The sequence below is a fragment of the Aethalodelphis obliquidens genome, unplaced genomic scaffold, assembly GCF_003676395.1.
Source record: "Aethalodelphis obliquidens isolate GAN/ISIS:26980383/991018 unplaced genomic scaffold, ASM367639v1 scaffold93, whole genome shotgun sequence".
Classification (NCBI taxonomy): domain Eukaryota; kingdom Metazoa; phylum Chordata; class Mammalia; order Artiodactyla; family Delphinidae; genus Aethalodelphis; species Aethalodelphis obliquidens.
The window spans coordinates 1,453,452-1,476,384 of record NW_020838037.1 but is presented as its reverse complement, the minus strand read 5'-3'; the positions used below and the strand labels follow the sequence as shown (position 1 = coordinate 1,476,384).

The 22,933-nt window shown below is 33.1% G+C and overlaps 1 protein-coding gene across 5 annotated transcripts in view; it reads left to right on the top strand.

Annotated features, from left to right (window-relative positions):
* Positions 1 to 22,933, top strand: part of GRIA4 (glutamate ionotropic receptor AMPA type subunit 4) — a 459,907-nt gene that overhangs the window by 423,776 nt on the left and 13,198 nt on the right. For 2 of the 5 annotated variants that reach the window (XM_027095679.1, XM_027095678.1), the window contains exon 15: positions 22,425 to 22,539. The exons of the other annotated variants lie outside the window; for them this stretch is intronic. In XM_027095679.1, coding sequence (XP_026951480.1) covers positions 22,425 to 22,539 — 115 coding nt within the window. The remainder of the gene's footprint in view (positions 1 to 22,424; positions 22,540 to 22,933) is intronic. 5 annotated transcript variants of the gene reach the window in all.

The window sequence follows — 22,933 nt, the reverse complement described above, 5'->3', positions numbered from 1 at the left end:
ATAGACTAAAAAAAAGAATTATTTACTATGAAATGATATAGCAATGATAATATCATATAATGCAAAGAATCAGTTAATCTATTATTTAATTAATGTGCTTTTTAATTTGTTCACTTTTAAGACATAATGTTTAAATTTAGCTTAACATAGAGCTCTAAAAATTGCTGAGCAATGTATTTCTAAAGTGAAACAATAATAGTAGCAGTACAGCATTATAGCTTTCAAACCACTTCCACATATATATATTTTTTACTTGCTCCTTTTAACCCTTTTATGATGTCATTTTGTTACAGAGGAAGACATTATAAATTAGAGACGTTACGTGACTTGCCCACAGTCTCACACAGCTGAGATTGGAACGGAGATCTTCTGACTCTCTCCAGTGCTCTTATAGGAAAAGAACAAAAAAAGAAAAAAAACTTATTAATATAAATATAGTTTACTTTGAAAACTTACTGAACAGGTTCTATGATTATTCCATGCTGCAGTTTCAGCAACACTGATAATTTCAAGGCATATTGCAAATAGCCATATAAGAGCTCAAGAAACTATAAAGTCTAATTAATATTAAAAACTAAATAAACTCTTGATAAGTTAAGGAAATTACACAGAGGTAGATTTTGGGTCAACACAAAGAAAGATTTTACAACAATTAAAACTGGTCCAAAAAATGGGGGGAAATTGGCTATGATTCTCGACATCAGAGTTGTTCAAACAGAAATAGAAGGGATTTTCACATCTCTTAGAGAGTACTGTGACAGTGACATCAAAATTCCCTTCTCACTTTGAGAGTCTGAGATTCTGAGTCATGCCCTGAACTGTCTTTAGCAAAACAACCAAAGAATTCTCTTATACCTCTTTGAAGTTGTGGACACCTAATAACACTGGGGGAAAATTCATCCCCAGAACATCAATAGAAACTCATCAGGTTTTGGAATTAAGTAAGTCACTAATTAAGTAAATAGCTGCTTTTATCATAGTCTGTCTACATTGTGAAATGGAAAAGTATTTAAGGAAAGAACTTCTCTGAGAGAACCACAGAGCTAGAGATAGACACAATTCTTTTATATTTATATATAGAGAGATTTAAAATTATATACTGACATCAAATTTTTGGCAACATACAAATCTGACAAAATTCTTTGGATTATATTAAAGTGGGAATAAAACAGCTAAGGTGATACACATACATGTAGAAGGACTTACTTTGTTTTTTTAAGAATAAAACATATATATCCATATCTAGATATGATAAAAATTGATCTATGAAATGTGGTATCCCGTGGTGGTTCAATATGTAATACTTGAGAGGGTTGATTTTTAAGAGCACCATAATAGCTCCAACAACTTTAGTACTACTTAATTTCTTTTTTATTTTTCCCTTCATTATAAATAGCAATCAGTTTATGCCCTGAAGCATGAAGACTCTATAGCCACTGTAATTGCAACCAAGCCTGGCAGTGTACCTACAGTTGTTCTTATTCATAGATTCTCAGATCATTTCAGAATATAAAGATAATTCCATCAAAAACTCTATCAGATAAGTGGGTTCCATGGATGAAGTAGGTGTTTCATAAAGTATAACTTACTCTTTTTTTCTATTTATAGCACAGCTTTATGATTTTTGAATATATCTGTTTCAGAAAAAAAGGAAAGTCTCTATTTCTGTATATATTCTTTAGAATTTATAGAGTATAGTGGATAAAGGCTGGTTTGTCAAAATAGCCCTCTTAGAATATTCATTAAATATATGAAGTTAAAGTTTCCAAGGAAGAACATGAGAAAAAACATGTATATTTGTAGTTGGAGGAGTTTTATTGTGCCATATTTATATCATGTAATGTTAAAGTGATTAAAGTTCATAGGATGAATCCAACATTAAATAAATGGTAACAGTAATAGATGTATAATATAGAATCTGCCATACAGTGTTTTTTCCCTGCACATTTTCATAATAGCCATTTGAGTAATGACTACAGCATCCTTCATTTTGACGTCTCTGGGATATACTGTGACAACCTGACGTTCCAAAAGTACATCCATTTTCTCACTTGATGTCATTTTACTTGATAAAGAATTTTAATAAGTTACCCAAAGTTAAATAACAATAGCACATGATCTTGTATGGGTTCAGGCTCATTCTTGGTCTCCACTTTCCTCCATGTCTCACAGAATTCAATCAATTGTCTGGTATTTGATTTTTTTTTTTTTTTATGGGAGCTGGTCACTATCTCTGAAATTACGCCAAGGGGTATATAGGAATTGATGCTAAGGTCAGTTAATTAGACATTGGTCTCTAAAGAGATAAAGTCATTCAAGTAAGAAAAGACCATATCATGTATAACAAACTTACTTTGCTGTACTGCAGAAACTAACACAACATTGTAAATCAACTATATTCCATATCAGAGACCATATAAATAAAAAGGAAATAAAATTTAATAACTATTGTACTACATACCAAGCACATGTATATGAATATATTTTCCGCCACAACCCCTTGACATTGGTTCTACTATCTTCATGTGGACAGATGATGTTGCTGAAATTCAAGTCAAAGAGCTGAGAAATGACAGAACTGGAATAGGAGCCCATTATTATATAATTCCAAAATCCATGCTTGTTTCACTATGCTGCCTTGTTTCTCTCCAAAGACACTGAGAGTACTAGTTAGAGACACATTGAGAAAAAAAAAAAAAAATCCCCTCTTTATCTAACCTATGATTCCCTGTTTTGAAAAAACTAAAGCACATAGTTTCTGATCATATCCATGTCTCAGACTTTTTCCAAATGTTTCCATCTAATGAGCTATTAGGGTTTTTTTTCACTTTCACAATAATTCTTGTTCATACTAGATTTAGTACTGCTTCAAACATGGTGTTGCTTGTAGCACTATCATTTTACCCTCAAAAGACATGAAGAACATCAGGGAAATGCATTGAAACATCACAGCATGCCTCTCTGTACTTGGGGAACTTTAGGTACTCCCCATGGTACACCCTTCATGATTCACTCCAGCTGATGAAAATTACCCAATCAATGCCCTTCCATAAATTACTCTGCTCTAAGTCAGTCTTCAGCTTATTGAAGCTCTAATAAAATAGACTGACTAAAGAGCAGACAGTTTTGTCTCCCTTACACAGCTAATGTTCATTCCCCTTTGGCTTAATCTTTAAATGTATTTTAAGTTCAATTCAATGAATGCCCCAGTATATCAGATAGTTGGTAGTGTCTTGTGAGACCTGAGGAAGGGATCAACCAGAACTGAACTTGACTTTAATACAAGACCATGTTCTATTATTGTTTAACTTTGGGTATTTCTCCCCTAGGAGGAGGACAGAGGAGAACTAACCAGCTCCAGGACCAAGGTAAGAGGGGAGTTTTCTTTCAAAAGAATGGGTTCCATTTATTTGAAGGAAACCCCTCCCCCACCTATTTTTAATCCCTTTTTCTTTATACATTTATATTTTTTAACCCAACAGGATTAGGAAAGCAGCTTGCCACCTATGCATAATAGTTATTTGAATATCCACTTACAAATGAAATAGGAAAAAAATAAAAACCTTCACACAAGTCTTATCAGTTATATGTAAAGGTTTTCCATCATCATTAAATATCAGTGCCAGTTTTCCATTAAGGATTAGATTTTTACATAGGCCTTAGGAAATTGTCATCAGTTGTTAATTTCACTACATGTAAAATATGGATAGTAACTGACAATCAAACCATAATGGATAATGAGGTTACAAAAATATTAAAAGTAAAATCCAAAGTGTTTCTATAGAAAATATATCATTAAGAAAAAAATTTATTAAAATAAGCAGCTGATATAATTTAAATGATACATAATTTGAAATATGGTCAGTTAGACTTTTGGTGTGAAGTAGTATAAGATTAATGAAATTTTTAAGATACCCTATGAAAACTGTGGTTAGAAAAATAAGATGAAAGGGAGGTAATATTGTCTTGAGCAGTACTTCTCCATGCTTATAGAAGCACTTCCCAGGCCTTTTACATTTTCTTTAATGGTTTCCAGTGTTACCTCTCACGTTTTACGTTGTCAATGAACATCATCAGTATTCCCTGCCTTTGGTACTCTATTTCAAATTGGTCCTTCCATAGGGGAGAAATCCAAAGTGGAAACAAGTGAGAGAATTTACAAAGCATCCAGAATTTGAGATATTTGAAGAAATCATATGGATTATGGAGGGATCAGCTTCCAGATTCTATCCAGCAATAGCTTTTTGTTATTGTTGCTCTCCAAGGAGGCTACATCTTAATGTGACTCAAACGGATTTTAGGAAAGCTTTAGGATCATGTAACTGAGACAGTTGGGGATCAAGAAGAAGGAAATTTTAGGAAGGAGAAGAAATGTGCCAAAAGAATGAGAATTCAGGCAATGAGTTGTCAGTAAATAATCATCATCTTACAGAAACACAGTTTTTGCTTTGTTACAAATATGTTTAGAATCTTGGCGTTATCTTAAAATTGGATTGTTGGGGTTTTTAATGAAAGAAATTCATTTCAGCAGGATATATTTTTGTTAGAGATTGCTATCTTCTGAGTAAGAGCCATAGTAGTCATGTGATTAGGAACATACATGAGAGCACACATACGAACTAGAAATTTGATTTTAATGCCAACGTATACTATTTATGTAGATAATGATATTGCAATGGTCACCAAATCCAGAAACCTAATAGAAACTAACTTCGAGTTTCTCAATGACTGACTCCTTTAGTGAAAGGTATAGGCTATATTGGAGGCACATTATTCATTCCTAAGCAAAGAAAAAAAAGTCATAATATTTTTAGTGGGCTATTTATATGTTAAAATTGGACACCCACACAGATATTAGTTATGTCAGGCAGATCTGTTGTGTACTTTGAATTCTTATGAAATATATCATGGTAATCTAATTCCAAGAAAGAATTGTTTGGTGGTTCTGCAGTGACTTCAAGTTCTTTTGGATAACCTGAAATTGAGATAAAACATCATTTTTTCTTGTTTAGTCGCTCAGTAAAGTGAAAAGTATTGATCTCATATTAACTGCATTCCATTTATTAAATATATTAAAAATAATTAATGAAAGTGCCCAAACTGGTAGTTTAAAAAGTATCCAACCTGATGAGGAGCTAATAGCTAAAAGACTGTGTGATATGTTCTAGTATTAACCCCAATAGGAACAACTGTAGGCGAGACTTAATAATTTAAACTTTTTGTCGTTTCTTCCTATTTAAATTTTAATAAAAATAAATGAGAGAATATGTTTCTGTTTGAAATATGATTATGAGCCCTGTTGCTGTCAAAGATAAGAGCTTTATGTTTCACTTAGAATGGCATAAACTTAAAATATTTATAGACAAATATTTAGAATTCTTAGTCTTCAGCTATTGTCAGAGAATAACAGAAAAGTCACATGCTCTCCTAGTTTGTATGGCAAGTTCAGATAGCTTCCTTTCAAGATCCCATTAGCTTATAATCTCTATTTCTCTAAGACCTATTTTTATCAATCAATTTCCTTTTTCTGTTTGTGCCATTCTCCCACCTAACCAAAATCCAACCCAAAAGTTAAGGTAGATGAAACAAGATCAATTAAAAGACATTTTAAGTTATGTATTTTGAGTTATATTTAAAGACTATTCTATTACTAATGAACCTGCAACCTTAAATGAAAGAGAAAAATTAAAACTTTAATATTTTCTCTCAAGAACTTGATAGGAAATTTAAAGTATTTGTATATAAAGGTTAAGTAGATGTATTTAGTGAATTAAATACATTATTTATATATACAATAAAATAAATCTTAAGTTAAAACAAATACAGTTGACATTTAAAATCTGTTTATGATAAATGAAATTTTTAATTTCTAAAATGTGCTGAATTATATTGTTCTAAGCAGTAAAAAAATTTCTAAAGGTAGTATGTTTTATTTGCTACCCTAAAATAGATTAAAACTGATCTATAAAATTGCCAGTATCTGTGATTTTTGTCTTTGGGTTTAGTTGGAAGTATCAGATTTCCCTTGATATTCACAAACAAACTTGTATATGATTTTATCTTTTAGTATTCTTTGGCTACACAAACTGAGCTGGTGATCTCTTTAACTATCTATAATACGGAATACCTTCTTAGATTATTTTGTTTATACAATGGACAAAATTGCTTGCCATTATTCATTAAGACGGCTAGTGTCAGTAATTTTTTATGTCCTCCTTGCCAATATTTAAAAGACAGTTTTGAAGCCTTTTGCTTTATTTTGTTTTATTTTATTTTTTTGTGTGTTTTAAAACACTCTTCATACCAGGTCTTCCCAAAATTCATTAGGTTCCATGGTTGATTCTCTTTTGTTGTCTAACACACTATACTCTCATTTTAGTAGGTTGCTTGAAAAGTAGCACCTTAAGTTAACTCACTGAGATATCAATTCTGCATTTAGTTATTGAATGCCTACTATATTTCTTGCCCTGCATTAGGACTGAGAATGGTATAAAGTACCATAAGACACAGCTGCTGTCCTCCAAGAAGGAGAAAAAATGGTACAGCTAACATTGTAAAGGAATGTATGACTCAGAGCAAATGTGAGTGCTCCTGAAAATAAATAGATAATTTAAAGAAGCAAGAGATAATTAGAATCTAGAATATTTGGGAAAGACCTGATAAAATAGGTTCGGATGTAATAGTTGATAAATATTAATTGAATGAATAAGTCAATGAGTGATTACTGGAAAATGATAAGAATTTAGAAAAGCTAAGAGAAAAAAAAAAAGGAATTCCTGGTAAACTTTCTATCATGAGACTGGAATTGATTCTGCATAAAACATATTTGGGACTATAAGGAAACAAGACTGGCTGGAGGCAGAGAAGTTCTGTTTGGGAAACTAGGGGTGTTAAGAGGCTGGGCTACTGTGTTAGACAGACCCAGGTTTTATTTCCATCTTTGCCATTTACTAGCCATGTGGATTCAATGAGGATTCAGTGAGAATACAGAGAACTTGACACAGAGTCTAGCTCAACAAAATATAATGAAATTATATTTTAAAGATATATGTAAACTGAATTGTTGGGAAGCCTTGAATACCAGAAAAACTAGAATAGAATAGTATCTTGGAGGCAATCGGGAATCACTGAAGGTTTTTGACAAAGCACTACAAACAAGCAGAGAAACAAGGTTATTCAGACTCTGAGGATCTGAGAATGGATCGAGAGTCAGTGGATCTTGTCTCAGGTGATAAAGACTTTGATAAGGCGATGCCAGTGTAATAGAAATGAAAATACAAATTTAAGAGACACTTTTCAGAAAAACAGTTCTTAATGGATAATTGGCTATAGGAAAGGAGGGGAAATGAGAATTCAAAGATGAGATTGAGTTTCTGTGACCTTCTAATTCACTATACTGAAGCTTTATTATGATACTGTTCTTGGAGATCCAAGATTAGGTATCCTAAACGATTATCACTTAAATCATTAAGAACCTTGTATGTATCAAAATAAACCTATCTTATTTTAACCATGAGAGAAAATAAATGTTACCATCTAATGAAATCAAGTCATCATTTAGGCTTTTAGTACTGTTTTTTAAAGGAAGTCATCTACTATACTTCCTTCTTGGATATTTGGGAAGGATCAATTCAGTTGACAAGATCACTTACCTTTGAAGATTTATCTCAGCTCAAGGAGTATTTAGCCAGAGAGAACAGGAGGTACCACCTTCCTAGTGCAGGGAATATGAGTCAAAGCTTAATCAAGGGGTAACCCCTACCAACCCTGAAAAACTTTTCAGGAAAAAGAAAAGTTTCCTTAGATAGCCATAGGAGGAATGAGCAAATAGTTTAACTACACAAGAAAGGAAGACAGGAACAAAGATATCATAGTACTGTAGAAAAGAGCACTGGACTAGAAGGCAGAAGACCTGTGTCCCAGCTGGGCTTTGTTGAGCAAGTCACCTAACTTTCATTAGACCTCAGTGACCACATCTGTAAAATGAGAACGTTGGAGACAACCTCTAAACCACATTTTGACTCAAATATTGTAGGATTCTAGTTCTTTAAAGCAATCGATGGACATTTTTAAGACTCAGCAAAGGATGGAAAAAGGAAACATGGTCATGGTTCATGGAATGGTTTAGAATTCTGGAAATTGTATAAAAAGAATAAGGAGAATGGTCTAGGAGATGAAAGAATCTAAAGTCAGGGATGGGGCAGAGTGCACACAGCAAATGACAGTCCAGACAAAGCATCTTTGTGAAAGGCCTAGTATTTTTTAAATTTTATTTTAGAATGATGATAATCACAACTTAAATAGTGAATGATATCTAGAGATAACTTGAAGCACTTCACAATCTTGGTAGTTGTGACTTCACCTTGAAATAAAGCCCTTTTGTACAATTTGATAACAGATAATGATAATGGGGTGGCTTAGGGCAGGGACTTTATCCCATATAATCTCAAATAGCACACTCAAAGGCCACCACAAATAAAATAAAATTTAAATTATTTAATATGATTAATTTATATTTTCTAAATACTATGTAAGGGTAAATAATATCTTTTGACAGTTTTTTTTTAATTTTTATTGATTTAACAGACAGTCCTTTAAAAAAACCCATATATGATGTGCTTGCAGAATGATCACAAATTGAGTTAATACCTTGGAAATTCTTTCTTGCCAAATCACAGTCTTAAAACCTCTTCTCTTGGGTTTCCCTGGTGATGCAGTGGTTGAGAGTCCGCCTGCTGATGCAGGGGACGCGGGTTCGTGCCCCAGTCCGGGCAGATCCCACATGCCACGGAGTGGCTGGGCCCACGAGCCATGGCTGCTGAGCCTGTGCATCCAGAGCCTGTGCTCCGCAACGGGAGAGGCCACAGCAGTGAGAGGCCCACGTACCGCAAAAAAAAAACAAAACTAAAAACCTCTTCTCTATTAAAATTCTGGAGCCACCATGGGTCATAGAAATATTTTTACTTCTCTTACCTTTAATAGGCATACATGAAAATCGTCATTAATTAATTTAAAAATAGATTTATTAGAATTGTCAGAGAGGATTAGATACCCTTCCTCTACCCTGGCTGGTCTAAGAATTAAATTGATATGAGACAAATTAACAGGAGAAAAATCAAACAAAAGATTAATAACATGTATACATGGGAGAGACCCAGGAAAACTGACTAACTTGCCAAAATGGCCCAAGCCCTCACCTTAAAAACAATCTTCAGCTAAAGACAAAAGAGGATGTTGGAGGTAGTCGTTTGGGACCTCAAAGGGGGAGGAAGACAATTCACATAGAGATGGAAAAGCAAATATTTAGCAAACAAATGCTTGGGTCATGTGGAGACAGTGGTACACTGAGTGGCCTCTGATCTCTAAGGGTACCCCCACCACACCTGGTCCATATTCTTTGCAGATTTCTCTGGTGATAGCTCTATTCCTATAACAGGCCCTCTATCTAAATTCTTAAGGCAGTTAGCAAGAAGGTCAAAGTTTCTTCCTGAGTCTTTTGGGCCTTGATTGTTTTCAGCTTGAAATAATTCACATGCCAGATATATTTTGGGGTGGCAGATTTTGTTCCCCTACAGTCTCACCTTTGAAACTTCGAGAAGTTTCACAGTCCAGAAGTTGAATAGATATATTGCTTTATATCTTATCCAATCAGTCTCATAGTCCTGACGATAAGTCAGTTCATTTCAGGAGGCTGTGATGCAGGTAGGCTCTCAAAGTTAGGCCTATAGGGTGCAAGCAATCAGATATTTAATAAGAGGTATTTGTGGGGAGACAAAAGAAAAACAAAGGTTAATTATTGGAGCAAATTCTAAACCCAGTGTCTGAGTGCTGAGAGCTACCAATCAAGATTTCTAGATATCAGGGTCAAGGCATCTTTTACAGTTTGAAATGTCTTCAGTGATGTCATTGGGTGTTCAGGCAAACTTTCCAAGAAGCTTACACAGCAACAGTCAAGAGGTTTGTCTAAATATAGGCAATTATGGTGATCTCTCTAAAGTTTATAACAAGTTGTTCAGCTTCAGTGTGCAGGGCTTCAGGAAAAGGGCAGCTTTAGTTCTCAATGATTCCAAATGAAAAGGAGCAGCAGGAGAAAAATTGGAAACATTAGTTTGAAGAGCTGTAGCCAAATATTTGAGGAAACTATACGAATTCAGGATCAAGTCCAGTTTGCAGGACTGGATCTATATATATAGATTATAGTTTCTGCTGAAACACACATTTTTTTCTCTAAAAATTACCCTCACTTCTATCAAAGAAAACCAAATTAAGACTAATTTGTTTGCAAAATAAGTTTAGTGTCATTAAACTTGGCCTGATTATTTACCTAAGTCCAGCAAAAATAGTAATTGACCATATAATCTCTTTTAAATCTGCTTTGCTGGAATTATTCAAAGGAATCTCCAGATTGAACTTTTAAATGCCTCTCATACCATGAAGCCATGCCAAGGACTTGACATCAAATTTACCTGTAATATATATAGATTTGGTTGAATTCTTCTCTTCTTGATGTCCCGAAAATATCCTGAGGTTCTTGTGCCTTCCAGGCAATGACCTTCCTTACTCACCTGGTAAGGCTGCTGGGAACCCTGTAAGAAAGGTACCAGGCTGTTTTTCCAAAGGGCTTTATGGCTCCATAAAGTCAATCTTAGTTCCTTAAAGCTGTCTGGTCATATCTGATTCTATGCATATTCTCAAAGATGACATTCCAGTCAAAGCTTTGGTAATATAACCAATGTTTCCAATTGTGTTCTAATACAAGGAGAATAGATTCTTAGTGAACATGTGTAAATAAATATATTGTCATGAAAATAAGAATACTCACTAAGAGTTTCCAAATTCTGGAGGGATAAGGTAGGAAGAAAAAGTTATTTCAATTCTATTTACAAAGGTATAATTTACCGAATTGCTATAAGCTATAGTTAATATAAGAGGAAATATTTCTTTTTATCTGGAAAGCAAAGATTAAAAAGCCAGTATAATTTCAGACAAAAAGTCATAAAAATTATAACTCACATTCATCAGTTCATTCAGTCCCATATAATTATTCTTATTGACCTTGATCCTTTATTAGCAGTTTTATGAAGCCATTAGGTTTTTCATTAGAATTCTATAATTTCTTACTAGTTTAGTGGTATGATCTACAAGTTATCAGAAACTTATATTTGTCCAAAAATCCTTTCTATGAATCATCTTGAAGATCTTCATTTTGTAAAAGCATTTTAGTAAGACAATAACTGTCTATAAATGACAAAAGACAAATTAAAAATCTGATTGCAATGCGATTGACAAGGAAATTTGGCTATTTCTGTGACATACAACATTTTAAGATAATAACTAGAAAAATGGTAACATACCAGGACATATCTGAATTTTAGGAATTTCATATAACTTCTAGAACATTTATATTAATAAAATTTACCCATACAATATAACCTAAGAAGGTTTATCATTTCTCATTTGACAATGCTTCCCATGTAATTTGACATACCATGTTTGTTAGTTTAATATCTCTCTTCGAGCTTTTTCAGGGGCCCTCTGAAACATCCCAAAGTTAGCTAGAGGTCAAAAGGACTTTATTTAGAATTTTGATTTAGGAAAGTTTGTCAAAGATATCAAAAGGTTTTAAAACACTTGGTCAAATAGGATTATAGGTCACTGTGAAACAATATTTATTCACTTAATCAAAGTGACAATAAAAGATTTCAAAAGTAAATACAGAAAGTTACAACAGGTTACTTGAAAGGTAAGAAATTTTACAATCTGCTATCAAAGTAGATGAATATTCCAAGAAAACTTTGTCTTCCTAACAAGAGAGAAAACCAGATTCTAATTTTGCACCAGCTCACTTTTAACATTAAAATTAATTCACTCAATTAAATTTATTTTAATCTTAACCAGTCCTGACCAAGCACAAAACTCTTCGCAGGGCTCCTTTTCCACAAATCTTCTATAACTTCCTTTTTCACCTTCAGATTTCGTCCTGTGATTTCTCTTTTACTCTTTCCCTCTTTTTTTAACGCTTCTTTAGGACAAAATTACTTTTTTTCCTTAACAAAAAGCATTTCCACTCATACCTTTTTCTCCTTACATATGAAGATGTTTTCCTTATTAGTTTTAGTAGTTTTACTTATATAGATTAATTAGAATTTGTAACCCTTAGAAACCTTAATTTCTACTGAAAACTAAGCAACTGTAAACTGTTATACCAGTATTTTTTTTTATTGGAAAACTTATAAATACATTTTATAATATCCAAAAACATACATTTCCTTATGACATAATTTTTTTTCAATGTGATGCATGACATGTTTCTAAGAAACCCAACATCTTTAGTTTTTCTGTAATAAGAAGACAAAAGTAGACTTAGAGTTGTTTAACAATTAATATTTCAGTATTTTATCTTCTCTAGAAATGATCTAGACAGTCAATGAATTCCCATCATTTAACTTAGCAAAACTCTGAAGCTTCAAGTTACCAATAAAATTTAAGGAAATTACTTTTAAGTAGATATGCCATAAAACATAATTATTCTTAAAGAGTTCATCTAAAAACTCTTGTTTTATTTAAATTTATTTAATTACTTATGAAAATTTTATCATACAAAATTTATCCTTTTTGGTGACAAATTTTGTAACAGAGATAACTGAATATATTTAACTTGTGGTAAACCTGGTAGAATGTGTTTAATTTACATTTAATGCTGATAACTCTCAAGATAAGCCTGTTTAATTAAACCAACAAACTTAAACTTGCTTTTATTTATTAAAGATTAATCCTAGATCAGGTACACTTGAAAACTATTTGGATTCATTTCTGCTACATTTAGAAATGTTTAATTTGTAAGTGCTTACTTTTAAGTCAATTAAAAAGAGTTCTTTACAAATTAATTTTGGTTAATACCATTCAGAGATACAAAAATACCATATCTATAATGTACACACATAGACATAGACACAACCACAGATGTCATAGCTTTCATTGTAAAAGTTTAGTCATGAATTAGGTACAACACAAAACTCACTGGTTTATAAACAACAATTGGAATAAGTTTGTATCTGCTCAGATTGCTAAGGCTTTTTACTATGTGGAAAAGACTTTTAAGACTTGTATTTGTCCTTGATAAATCTTTAAGGAGGCTGTGGATTAGATTTTGTGTGAGGGAGCATTTCCAGCAGATTGTACTTTTTAAAAGATCTCTTTTTTTTCTTTGGTGTTTCAGGTTCTATCTGATTGAGTCAGCCAGGCTCAGTCTCAGGCCATTGTGAGCTGTATTTACATTTCTGATTTTGTAGAGATTTGCAAGACAAAGATGGTTGCTTTCCATTTCCCCTAAGAACTGGGCTGCTGCCGAAATAATATCAAAAGGCTGATCTGTTCATCCAACTACATTTTCTTTAATTTGCTTCTTTATATCACAGAGAAGATTTCCAACTAAAATGGAAACCAAAAGATTTCTATGTTCTAGAACTTTAGGATTCAAGGCATCGTGCCTTCAAAAAGTCTGCGCAAAGCATTCAATAAATTCCCTCTTTCTGAGTGCACAAGGCCACCCCATACCAATTCACTCTAGGGGCAAAATCTTCCACTAGTGGTTCTTTTATCCCCTAAATATCAACCCCCAATTTCCTTCTCATATTATGCGGGCTCAGGCAACCCTATTGGCTTCCTTTAGCATATTCAATTAACACTGCCTAAAGGGTGGATTTACCTGCCCTGTCTTACAATACCAGGCAAGGGAAGACAAAATGTCCATCCCCACAATGCAATCAGGCAAAAGAGATGCAACCATCTTACATAAAGCCCATTCAAATACACCAATTTCCTTATAAACTTTCATCTTAGTTCTATCAGTTCTTATACTTTTAACCTTAGTTTCCATTAGGACCAACAAGTCTGTCTTACAAGGAGTCCCAGAAACTTTTCCTTTTTTTCCCCCAGCCATTTTATTCATTCCTGTATAAAAGGCTTTGAGGACCCCAGTAAGGGGTTGAGCCAAGGGACCCAAGCCTTTTTGTCAATCTTTGATTTGATTAATTGGCCTAAATCTTGCCCCAAGCAATTGCTGGTCAGGTTTCTCAGTGTAATTTTTTCCTACCAGCTTTTAAAATTTATCCAAACTGGGGTAATTAGAGCAGATTTGTTTGGTGGCCTTGTCCGGGAGCACCAATGGGGGGTCCCTTTGGCTCACACAGTCCTAGGTAGTGCTGTATTAAAAACCTTTGTTTTGATCCCATCAATGTTCGTTTTATTTATCCCAACTCTTAATAACCATCTAAAGGTTTCCATCTTGCTGTGGTGAGTTCCATGACTCTTCCCTTTCTGATTCCTCTTTATTCTACCACTTTCAATATTTGCTTTATTTATTTTATTTTTTAACAACCCTTTAAAAATTTCCATCTTGTTGGGAAGAGCCTCTTTCTCCTCAATTCTCTTATTAATTAATCTAATGTTTTTATTAGCATCTGTAAGACCCATTGAGGGGAAGCGGAGACCACAAATTTAATAAGGCTTCCTGAACAGGTTTTTTGTTTTTATTTTTAAAACTAAGAGAGTTCTTAAGGTTAGCTGTTATATATCATTATATCCACCTTTTAATTTGGTCTTTCCATAGGTACCAGTAAAATAGCTGTTTATGATGAGAGTTTTCTAAAAATTGACCAATTTATAAGTTTTTCCAATTCAAAGGATCCATCATCTGGCCATTGATGAGTAGGATCTTAATAGTGATTCAAACCAATAAGCCAATTTACGGAAAGACCCTGAGGTAACTTTCCAGACCATGGTACCACGGACACAAGAGGCGTCCCGAAGTGAGGGCATGGATGATGTAGTTCCCATCTTCCAAAGGCTCACTCCTAAAAATATTCTAAGAAAGTTTGAGAAGATAAAGGCCCCTTATGGACTGGACCCCTAATGACAAAACTCCTCTGAAAGCTGGCACAGCTGGACAAAGAGACTGCTCAGAATCCCAGTCTATTTAACTGGCTGCCAAATGCATACTGGTATGTGGACCTTTTGGATGGCAGAAACCAGAGAGATTTTTCTCATTAGTATATAAACTAAACTCTCAAGGCATAGAAGACAAAAAGAAAACTTGATCAGACCAATGGTTTTCTCCTTATAACAAATGACACAAAAGACAGAGACAAAGAAAAACAGTGACCATCCTTGGGAGAAAAAAGATCAACAAACCAAAAGTAGTACTCTACCAAATTTTAAACCAAGAGTCACGAAGTCCAGAGATATTTTGGGGTGGCAGATTTTGTTCCCCAGCAATTCCCTGAAATTGTATATCAATCTGGATTTTGTACATTTGTGCATTTTTCCTGAGAAAGTATCCATGCTTTCATTGACTTCTAAAAGAAGTCCATGACCAAAGGAGGATAGAAAATTCTACTCTGTGACCTAAAATTGACAAAAATCAAGAAACTAGACTGCATGAAATATTTGTAAATATAACATTTAAAAAAAACTCAACAGTAAAAATACAATTAAATGTTTTATTTATCACAATCTCTAGCTAGTGTGCTGACTAAATTTACTGGCAGATATCCTCACAAATATCATAGTGATCCTTCTAAACATCACATTCTTCAGACCTAGTTCTCAAATAGGAATTAGTCATGCAAATTCCAAAGAACACAATTTAGAGACAGTTCTTGGAATCTAGCCTGGTATTAACTCAATTTGTTCAGTTCTTTTTGTTTCAATTGAAGTATGAAATACAAACATTTCTATAGACTAATTTAACTGCATATATGTCAGCCAAAATCCAAAATAAAGACAATAAATCCCTCATTATCAAAGTGGTTTTCAAATGCTCATTATAAATCCTGCTGGGTCTGAATTGTCTTTCCCCTTAAAAAAAAAATTTCCCTCTGAATTTTGATATTAAATTATTGATCAATAGTGCCATTTTATGCAAATCTTACCTGTCATTGCATAAGCAAACTGGAGTGAAAACTTAATAACTTTTCTAAAAATGTTTGCATGTATATATATATGGAGAGCAACTCAGCCCAAATTCTGCCTTTGGAAAAAAGTGCACAAATCCAATGAAGCAAAAAGAGTCTTGTGCTTGTTTACTGGAATGAATAATTTGGGGAAAAAATTAATAGCATAGCTACAAGTTAAATTGAAAACAGTGGAGCATTGATAAATGCTGAGAATTAGTCTTCCAGGCCTAAACAGCTGATAAACGGTAGAACTGTGAAAGCAAATACCTTTCCTTAAATCAGATATATTTAGTTAACCTCTTATTATTTGACAGCCTATTGATTTTTATTCACTTTTTATATTTCCTTGAGTGATAAAATAGTTCTTTTTCTCAGCTAGTTATTAACTGACTATATACAAAGTTCTGGGATTTGTTGAAAATTCTGTTTTCCTGCTAATTTACTTTAGCTGCCTTTATGTGGGGATGGGAAGGGGATGGAGGGGGACATCATTAAACCACAAAAGTAAAATCCCATGTGATATTTGCTCATGTCTACCTATCTCATCTTGTATATGGGATGGACTTCCATGTATGCAACACTTGTTACAATACTGACAATATGGCCATCATTTAAATATCAGAATGAATAATCTATACAGAGTTAGTTATTATTTATTTTTCATGAAATTACTATTTTCTTATTAGAGTAGCCCTAGAAAAACTTCTGCATATATTTACCTGCTACATAGCAAAATTTAAATCAAATGAGTTTTCCGGTCTGGAATTTTAGTTTGATTTCAAAAAAAAGATAGAGTGAATATGTTATATGATGGAAGATTTGTTTTAATTGCCTTTTTAAAAATTACTGCAAAACATTGAAAAGGACTTTTTTCTTAGAGTGTCTAATACTTGTTTGGAAAAGAACAAAGCTGCCAGCCATGGAATCTCTTTTTCTAAAAACAGAGCTATATTTATATTTTTTTAATCACCCAGGTAGCAGGACTCAAGTTTATTCACAATCACATTCATTTAATCCGGCCTAAGGGAAAAAACTCTCCTTGTCTATGTAAGTTCATGTGAAACAGCAAGGCTTCTCTCTAGGCCACTGAGAGTTTCATTAACCTCCTGCCGATACTATCTGATGGGTAGACGCATACCTCTCTTCCTGACCTGTTCCCCTCAAATAAGGTAGAACATTTGTAGAAGCCAAATGCATCACATTTTCTCCATTCAGCCTGTGACTAGAGACACAAAACAAAGTGAACCAAAGCAAACCACATTATCAGAACAATGAATGTTTTTTCTGAGATCCTTAAGAATAACTTCTAAATTCTAATTCTTCCTCAATTTTTCTTGATCCAAAATAGAATATATATTTTGATTTTCATGAAATAATTCTATTAGGCATTATATTATAAAATAATTAAGAGAGTGTTTTTGTTTGTTCTTTACTGATTATTAAAGTGTCACTTTTCATTGCAGAAAATTTGGGGTGAGTGCGGAAGCATAAAGAACAATATGCAGTCCAAATCAATCATAATCCCACTACCTACAGATAGCTATTTGTTGTATTTCTTACCAGTTTTTTTACATTAACATTTTAATATATATATATATATACATATAAACATTATATATGTTTTTCTCAAATGAAGATCACAATGAATATACAATTTTTTTTCTTTTTTTTCACTCAACATTAAGCATTTCCCTGGTCATTAAAATCACGTAATGATTGTTAAACATTCAGTCATATGGATTATTGGTGCTTACCAATACTAACACCTCAAGAACTTTGCGAAAATGTAGATACACTGCCCTAATTCTGATACAGCAGAAGATTCTGATACAGCAAGTTTAGCCCTGAGCATCTGTATTTGTAATAAGTGGTTCTGACACTCAGATCAAGCTTGAAAACCACTGCTGTACACTAAAGTCTACTTACTTCTCCCTTTCTGTTGGGCATATAAATTGCTTTCAGCGTTTTGCTATATAAATATACTATAACATTTATTATGTTACTCTGTCAACATCACTGATTAATTTCTTAGGATTGATTCCTCATAGAGGAATTATTATCAATAATTTTCAATATTGTCAATAATTTTCAAGGGTAAGAATTGTTTTTAAGTTTTTGTTGTACAAAACCATATTATTTTCTTTCCTGGTTTAAATTCTATTTTCAGTGTATTAGGACATTAAATCCTTGACTGTATTGAATATTATCCTTACTTTTATCTTTGCCAATATGAATAGCAAAAAAATGAATTTGCATTTCTTTAATTCACATTAGTTTAATTCCAAGTAAGGTTGAATTATTTTTATATGATTTTGTACTTCTTCCTGCATAAATTATCTACCAATATCCTTTGCAGGCTTTAAAGGATTTTCTTATGTGTTTTACACAATTGCATGTTGATTCACATAATTTTTCAGTTTTTAAAAAATATATTAAAATGTATCAGGACTACAAAAAAACTTTCTAGCATCATTCAGGTAAATATTCTGGACATTTTAACACCTGATCTTTAAATTTTATAGAGAGTTTAGTATGAAGAGAACACTCAAGTTAAAAGAGTACAGGCCTAAAACTAAAGAGACTTTCTCATGTGTATATAATTAATGGATCCTTTTTTATAAGGATAATAAAGCATTAGCAAAATTACACAGTAGTTTAGACAAATAAAATCCATTAGGTCCATATATTATTGATATCAGGGACAATAATGAAGTGTTCAACCTACTAAGTGAAATGTAGTTGAATTTGTTTTAACCAGACTAAATATAATATTGGAAACTATTTATTCTACAAATTATATATACCCTGAATATCTTGTGTGCAAACAATGACTAAGTCTAAGGCTTGTATATCAGTCCTTTACAATAATATTCTCAAATCCAGGAAATCATAAGAATACTTTACTAAACAAACTTTTAAAAATTTCTCTGTTTATATAGGTAAACATTTCATCAGATGTAAACTTTAATATCTCACCAACAGAAAAAATTATACTATAAGAATTATGGTCTAGAAGTAAATACAATGAGTGAGGCATAAAGTAAACATAAAAGCATATCTAAATCTATAGAATTTAATGATAAATTATTTACGGAAATGTAGAGAGTAAGAGATAAATATCTTAGCTTAAATTAAGCATGGTTTCAACAAGAAAATCTTAATTTGCACTAATTTACCCAAAATTAATAAATGGAAAAAGTTTAGGTCTGTTAATTTCCATTCTAAAGCTTTTGTTTAGTTAACAAAAATGGGTCCCAGATGCTAGGGCAAGGAGAGATGGATTTTCATAGTCTCAAACTCAACTGAATGATTGCAGGAGTAAAAACTCCTGGAATTTTTCCAGAGGTCCTGGAATTTGTCCAGGTGAGCATTTTTGTTCCAGGCCTGAATTAAGTTCTCCATCACCTCACCACTATGAAAAAAGCTATTTGGAGTGGGGTTTTTCTTACCTAGGATTCCCCTAAGTTATAAAAGGAAAAGGCAAATAAGTATGTTACCTGGGTCCTATTGCAGTCTATAAAAGGTCACTGTCAACATACCTGGGCTCTCAAATGTGGTTTATTTACACTTCCAGCAAAAATATGATCACTTATTGTTGTTTCTTCCTCTCTTTCCATTTTTAAATGAAAGCAATCCATTTCGATTGAGTTTATTCTGTAAAAGCTGCATTTAATAGAATGAAAGGAATAATTAATGTAAAAAATAGCCCACAATATTTTTCTTCTTTCTTTTATCTGCTTGGCAGATTACTATTATGGCTTCTCTGATGCTTAATCAGGACAAGAATATCCTTATCATCAATATGAGTTTCTGACATAGATTTCAAAATCTATGTCTGAAATGTATGAAGGGGATTCCAAAGTAATAGTAAAATGTGCTGCAGCAAGGATCTGCTGTCTATGTGCCTTATTTACCTGACTCCTTATGACTTCCTTAGGCTTGCTTGTAATTATTCCTTCAGGGTTCCTTTTTCTTTTTGCCTGGATAAAAAATACTTTTTAAACTAGTCTAGAAAACTGAGTAAAGTAACTTTATGTATATTTTAAAAGTCAGTTGATGATTCTTATTAATAACATGTAAAAGTGATGCATTCTATAAAATAGAACAGATGTTCAAATAGTCCTTACAGATGTGGTTTATGCTGCATTTTAAATAGCAATCTAAGGATGCCTTTAGACTTAAACTGATTACATAGAGAAATTACATCTTTAGTCAGACAATTGTAGAAAATAGCAGGCACTTTTAATAGGCAAAGAAATTTTGAAATCCTAAAGACTGTCTCTAAATATTAATTACAAAGTGCCTTCATTTAAGAAAAGTAAAATTTTACTTCATTAAGTAAAAGTAAATTTTACATGTGATAGTATTATGTGAATTCTATTGAAGGACCACAGGAAAATGTGGATTGTGAACTGGGCGGTGACTTACCTACGGGTCAAGTATATTATATTAACCAAATATAGATACATACACACACATATATAAGGATAGCAGTGTGAAACTGAACTGTTTTTACATGGCCTATTAGATGTTGTTAGAAAGACAATGTCTTAGAATAACTTTGTAGAAAGCTTTATTCCAAACAGTTTTCTCAACATAAAGCTTTTTTTCCTTATCCATTTTTTAATTTTGCTTTTTTGTTTTCTATTGTGCTGTGAAACTGTCTTTAGATATGTTTATCTTTAGAAACTGTCTTTAGATATACTAGATGGCTAGTAACCATGTTAAATAACCCTCTCATGAAATGATTTTAGTTTTATCAAAGGAATGGTCTAAACCAACATATAAAATAATTGGGATACCACTTTATTGGAAAAAAATCTAATAGAAATGTTTAAGACTAAAGTGGATTATAAAACTAATTTTCTCCAAAATAGAAAACTTTAGTTGTTAGCTTCACTTTATTGAAAGACAAATATATTTAGCTTCTTATGGACGTAAAATAAATTAAAACAACCCTTTTCTCCCAACAGCATTTTAAAAAAATAGATGACTCTAGCTTCACTGAATATTCGTTCATCCCTAGATTTCAGTCTGGTCCTTTTGGTGATTAAACTGACAACTTGGTATTGTTCACTTCAGGAAGTATATTAATTATTTTACACCACTAACATGGGACTTACTTGGAAATGTGGGGACAGCTAATTATTTACTTAGCATTTAATAAATGGTAGTCTAACTTTTAAAAAGTGTTAATCCTGCGCTTCCCTGGTGGCGCAGTGGTTGAGAGTCCGCCTGCTGATGCAGGGGACACGGATTCGTGCCCCGGTCCGGGAAGATCCCACATGCCGCGGAGCAGCTGGGCCCGTGAGCCGTGGCCGCTGAGCCTGAGCCTTCGGAGCCTGTGCTCCGGAACGGGAGAGGCCGCAACAGTGAGAGGCCCGCGTACGGCAAAAAAAAAAAAAGTGTTAATCCTCTCAAAGTGTGTGGTTTACTCATGGGAAATGTTTACTCTCCAAGTGGATCAGACCATTACAACACTGGAAAATGCACATCATTTACCTGAAATATTACAAAAACATTTTAAAAGAATAAATACATTAATAGGCTGATTTGTGGTGAAATGTGACATTTTTATTAATCAACTAAATGATATTTCACTTGCAAATCAATGTTCAAATGCTACTCATTAACATGAGGTTGCTTTGTTTTATGGGAGGCAAAACCCATGACACATTTTTTTAATCCTTTTAGAGAATAATTAGAATGTGCTACCCTTATTCCCCTAAAGAGATAAACATGGAGGAAATCTAATCTAGTGTTTGTTTGCGAAGTCCATATCAAATGCAGCATGACTTCCTGTGGTTTAATTACATAATTTAAACAGTCAAATTGGATATATGATCCGGGTTTCTAAATAGCATCTAGTGACTTTAAGAATCAACACGAAATTCAAATATAAGCTCCCTGAGAGCTGCTACTACATTTCTCTTGACTATTCTATGACTTCCAGCCCAGGAAACTGAACCAACACAAATAATAAAAGGAATAATAATTAAGCCATACTCTTTGTTGTCAGAAAATCTGTACACAAAAATTAGTGGCTGATTTGCTGATTTGTTTACGCAATTATGTTTTTCCTTCTGGGAATGAATTTTCATTTGTCTCTTACCGGTGGTTGACATTCTTAGAGGCAAAGGAATTCAAGACACAATTCTTTGTCAATTACTAGTAAATTCAAGTTTATTACTGTTTTGCAAAAAAAAAAAAAAAAATCCATGTGATTGGTTGATGTTGATGTCAGTTACTTGACAAGAAATGAACTGTGAAAGTGAACAACACCAAATGCTACAGGTTTAATACACTTTGAAGGAAACTACAATTGCCTGGTGGAAGGGGCTGCAGGATGACAAAATGAGAGGTTTATTTAGCGTCTGGGAGAAGCTTATAAAAGAGCTTAAATCCTCATTCCTTCTAACATCTTAACAGCTGTGCAGTTTCTTACAAAATATGTTTTATCGTTTCAAGAAATGCTGTTAACCTCGCAGTTTTAAAACTGAATGAACAAGGCCTCTTGGACAAATTGAAAAACAAATGGTGGTACGACAAAGGAGAATGTGGCAGCGGGGGAGGTGACTCCAAGGTTAGCCTCAATGTCACCAAAAGCGGGTAAACAGTATGTAAAGTAATAGGTGCATCTGCTGGGAGACATAATTTAGACCTACTAATACCACTGAAGTTGCTAGTCAAGTCCCTTCACAAACTTAAGTATGCAATTACTGTCAAAGCAAAAATATTTGCAAACAATATCAATTTGGGGACACACTAACAAACCTAACTAAAATAGTCACTGAAAATCTCTGGCTCTGAAGAAGTTATGGATCAGACATAGTCCTAGGAACCTCCGTTTTGGAAAGCAGGCTTTTGAAAGAGCAATTAGCGAAGAGGAGAGAGAACAGAGAAGTTCAGTCTGTCTTGTTTTCCTCACGAAAAGAGCTGCCACAAAATGTTTTTAAGTAATAACAATAATCTGACTC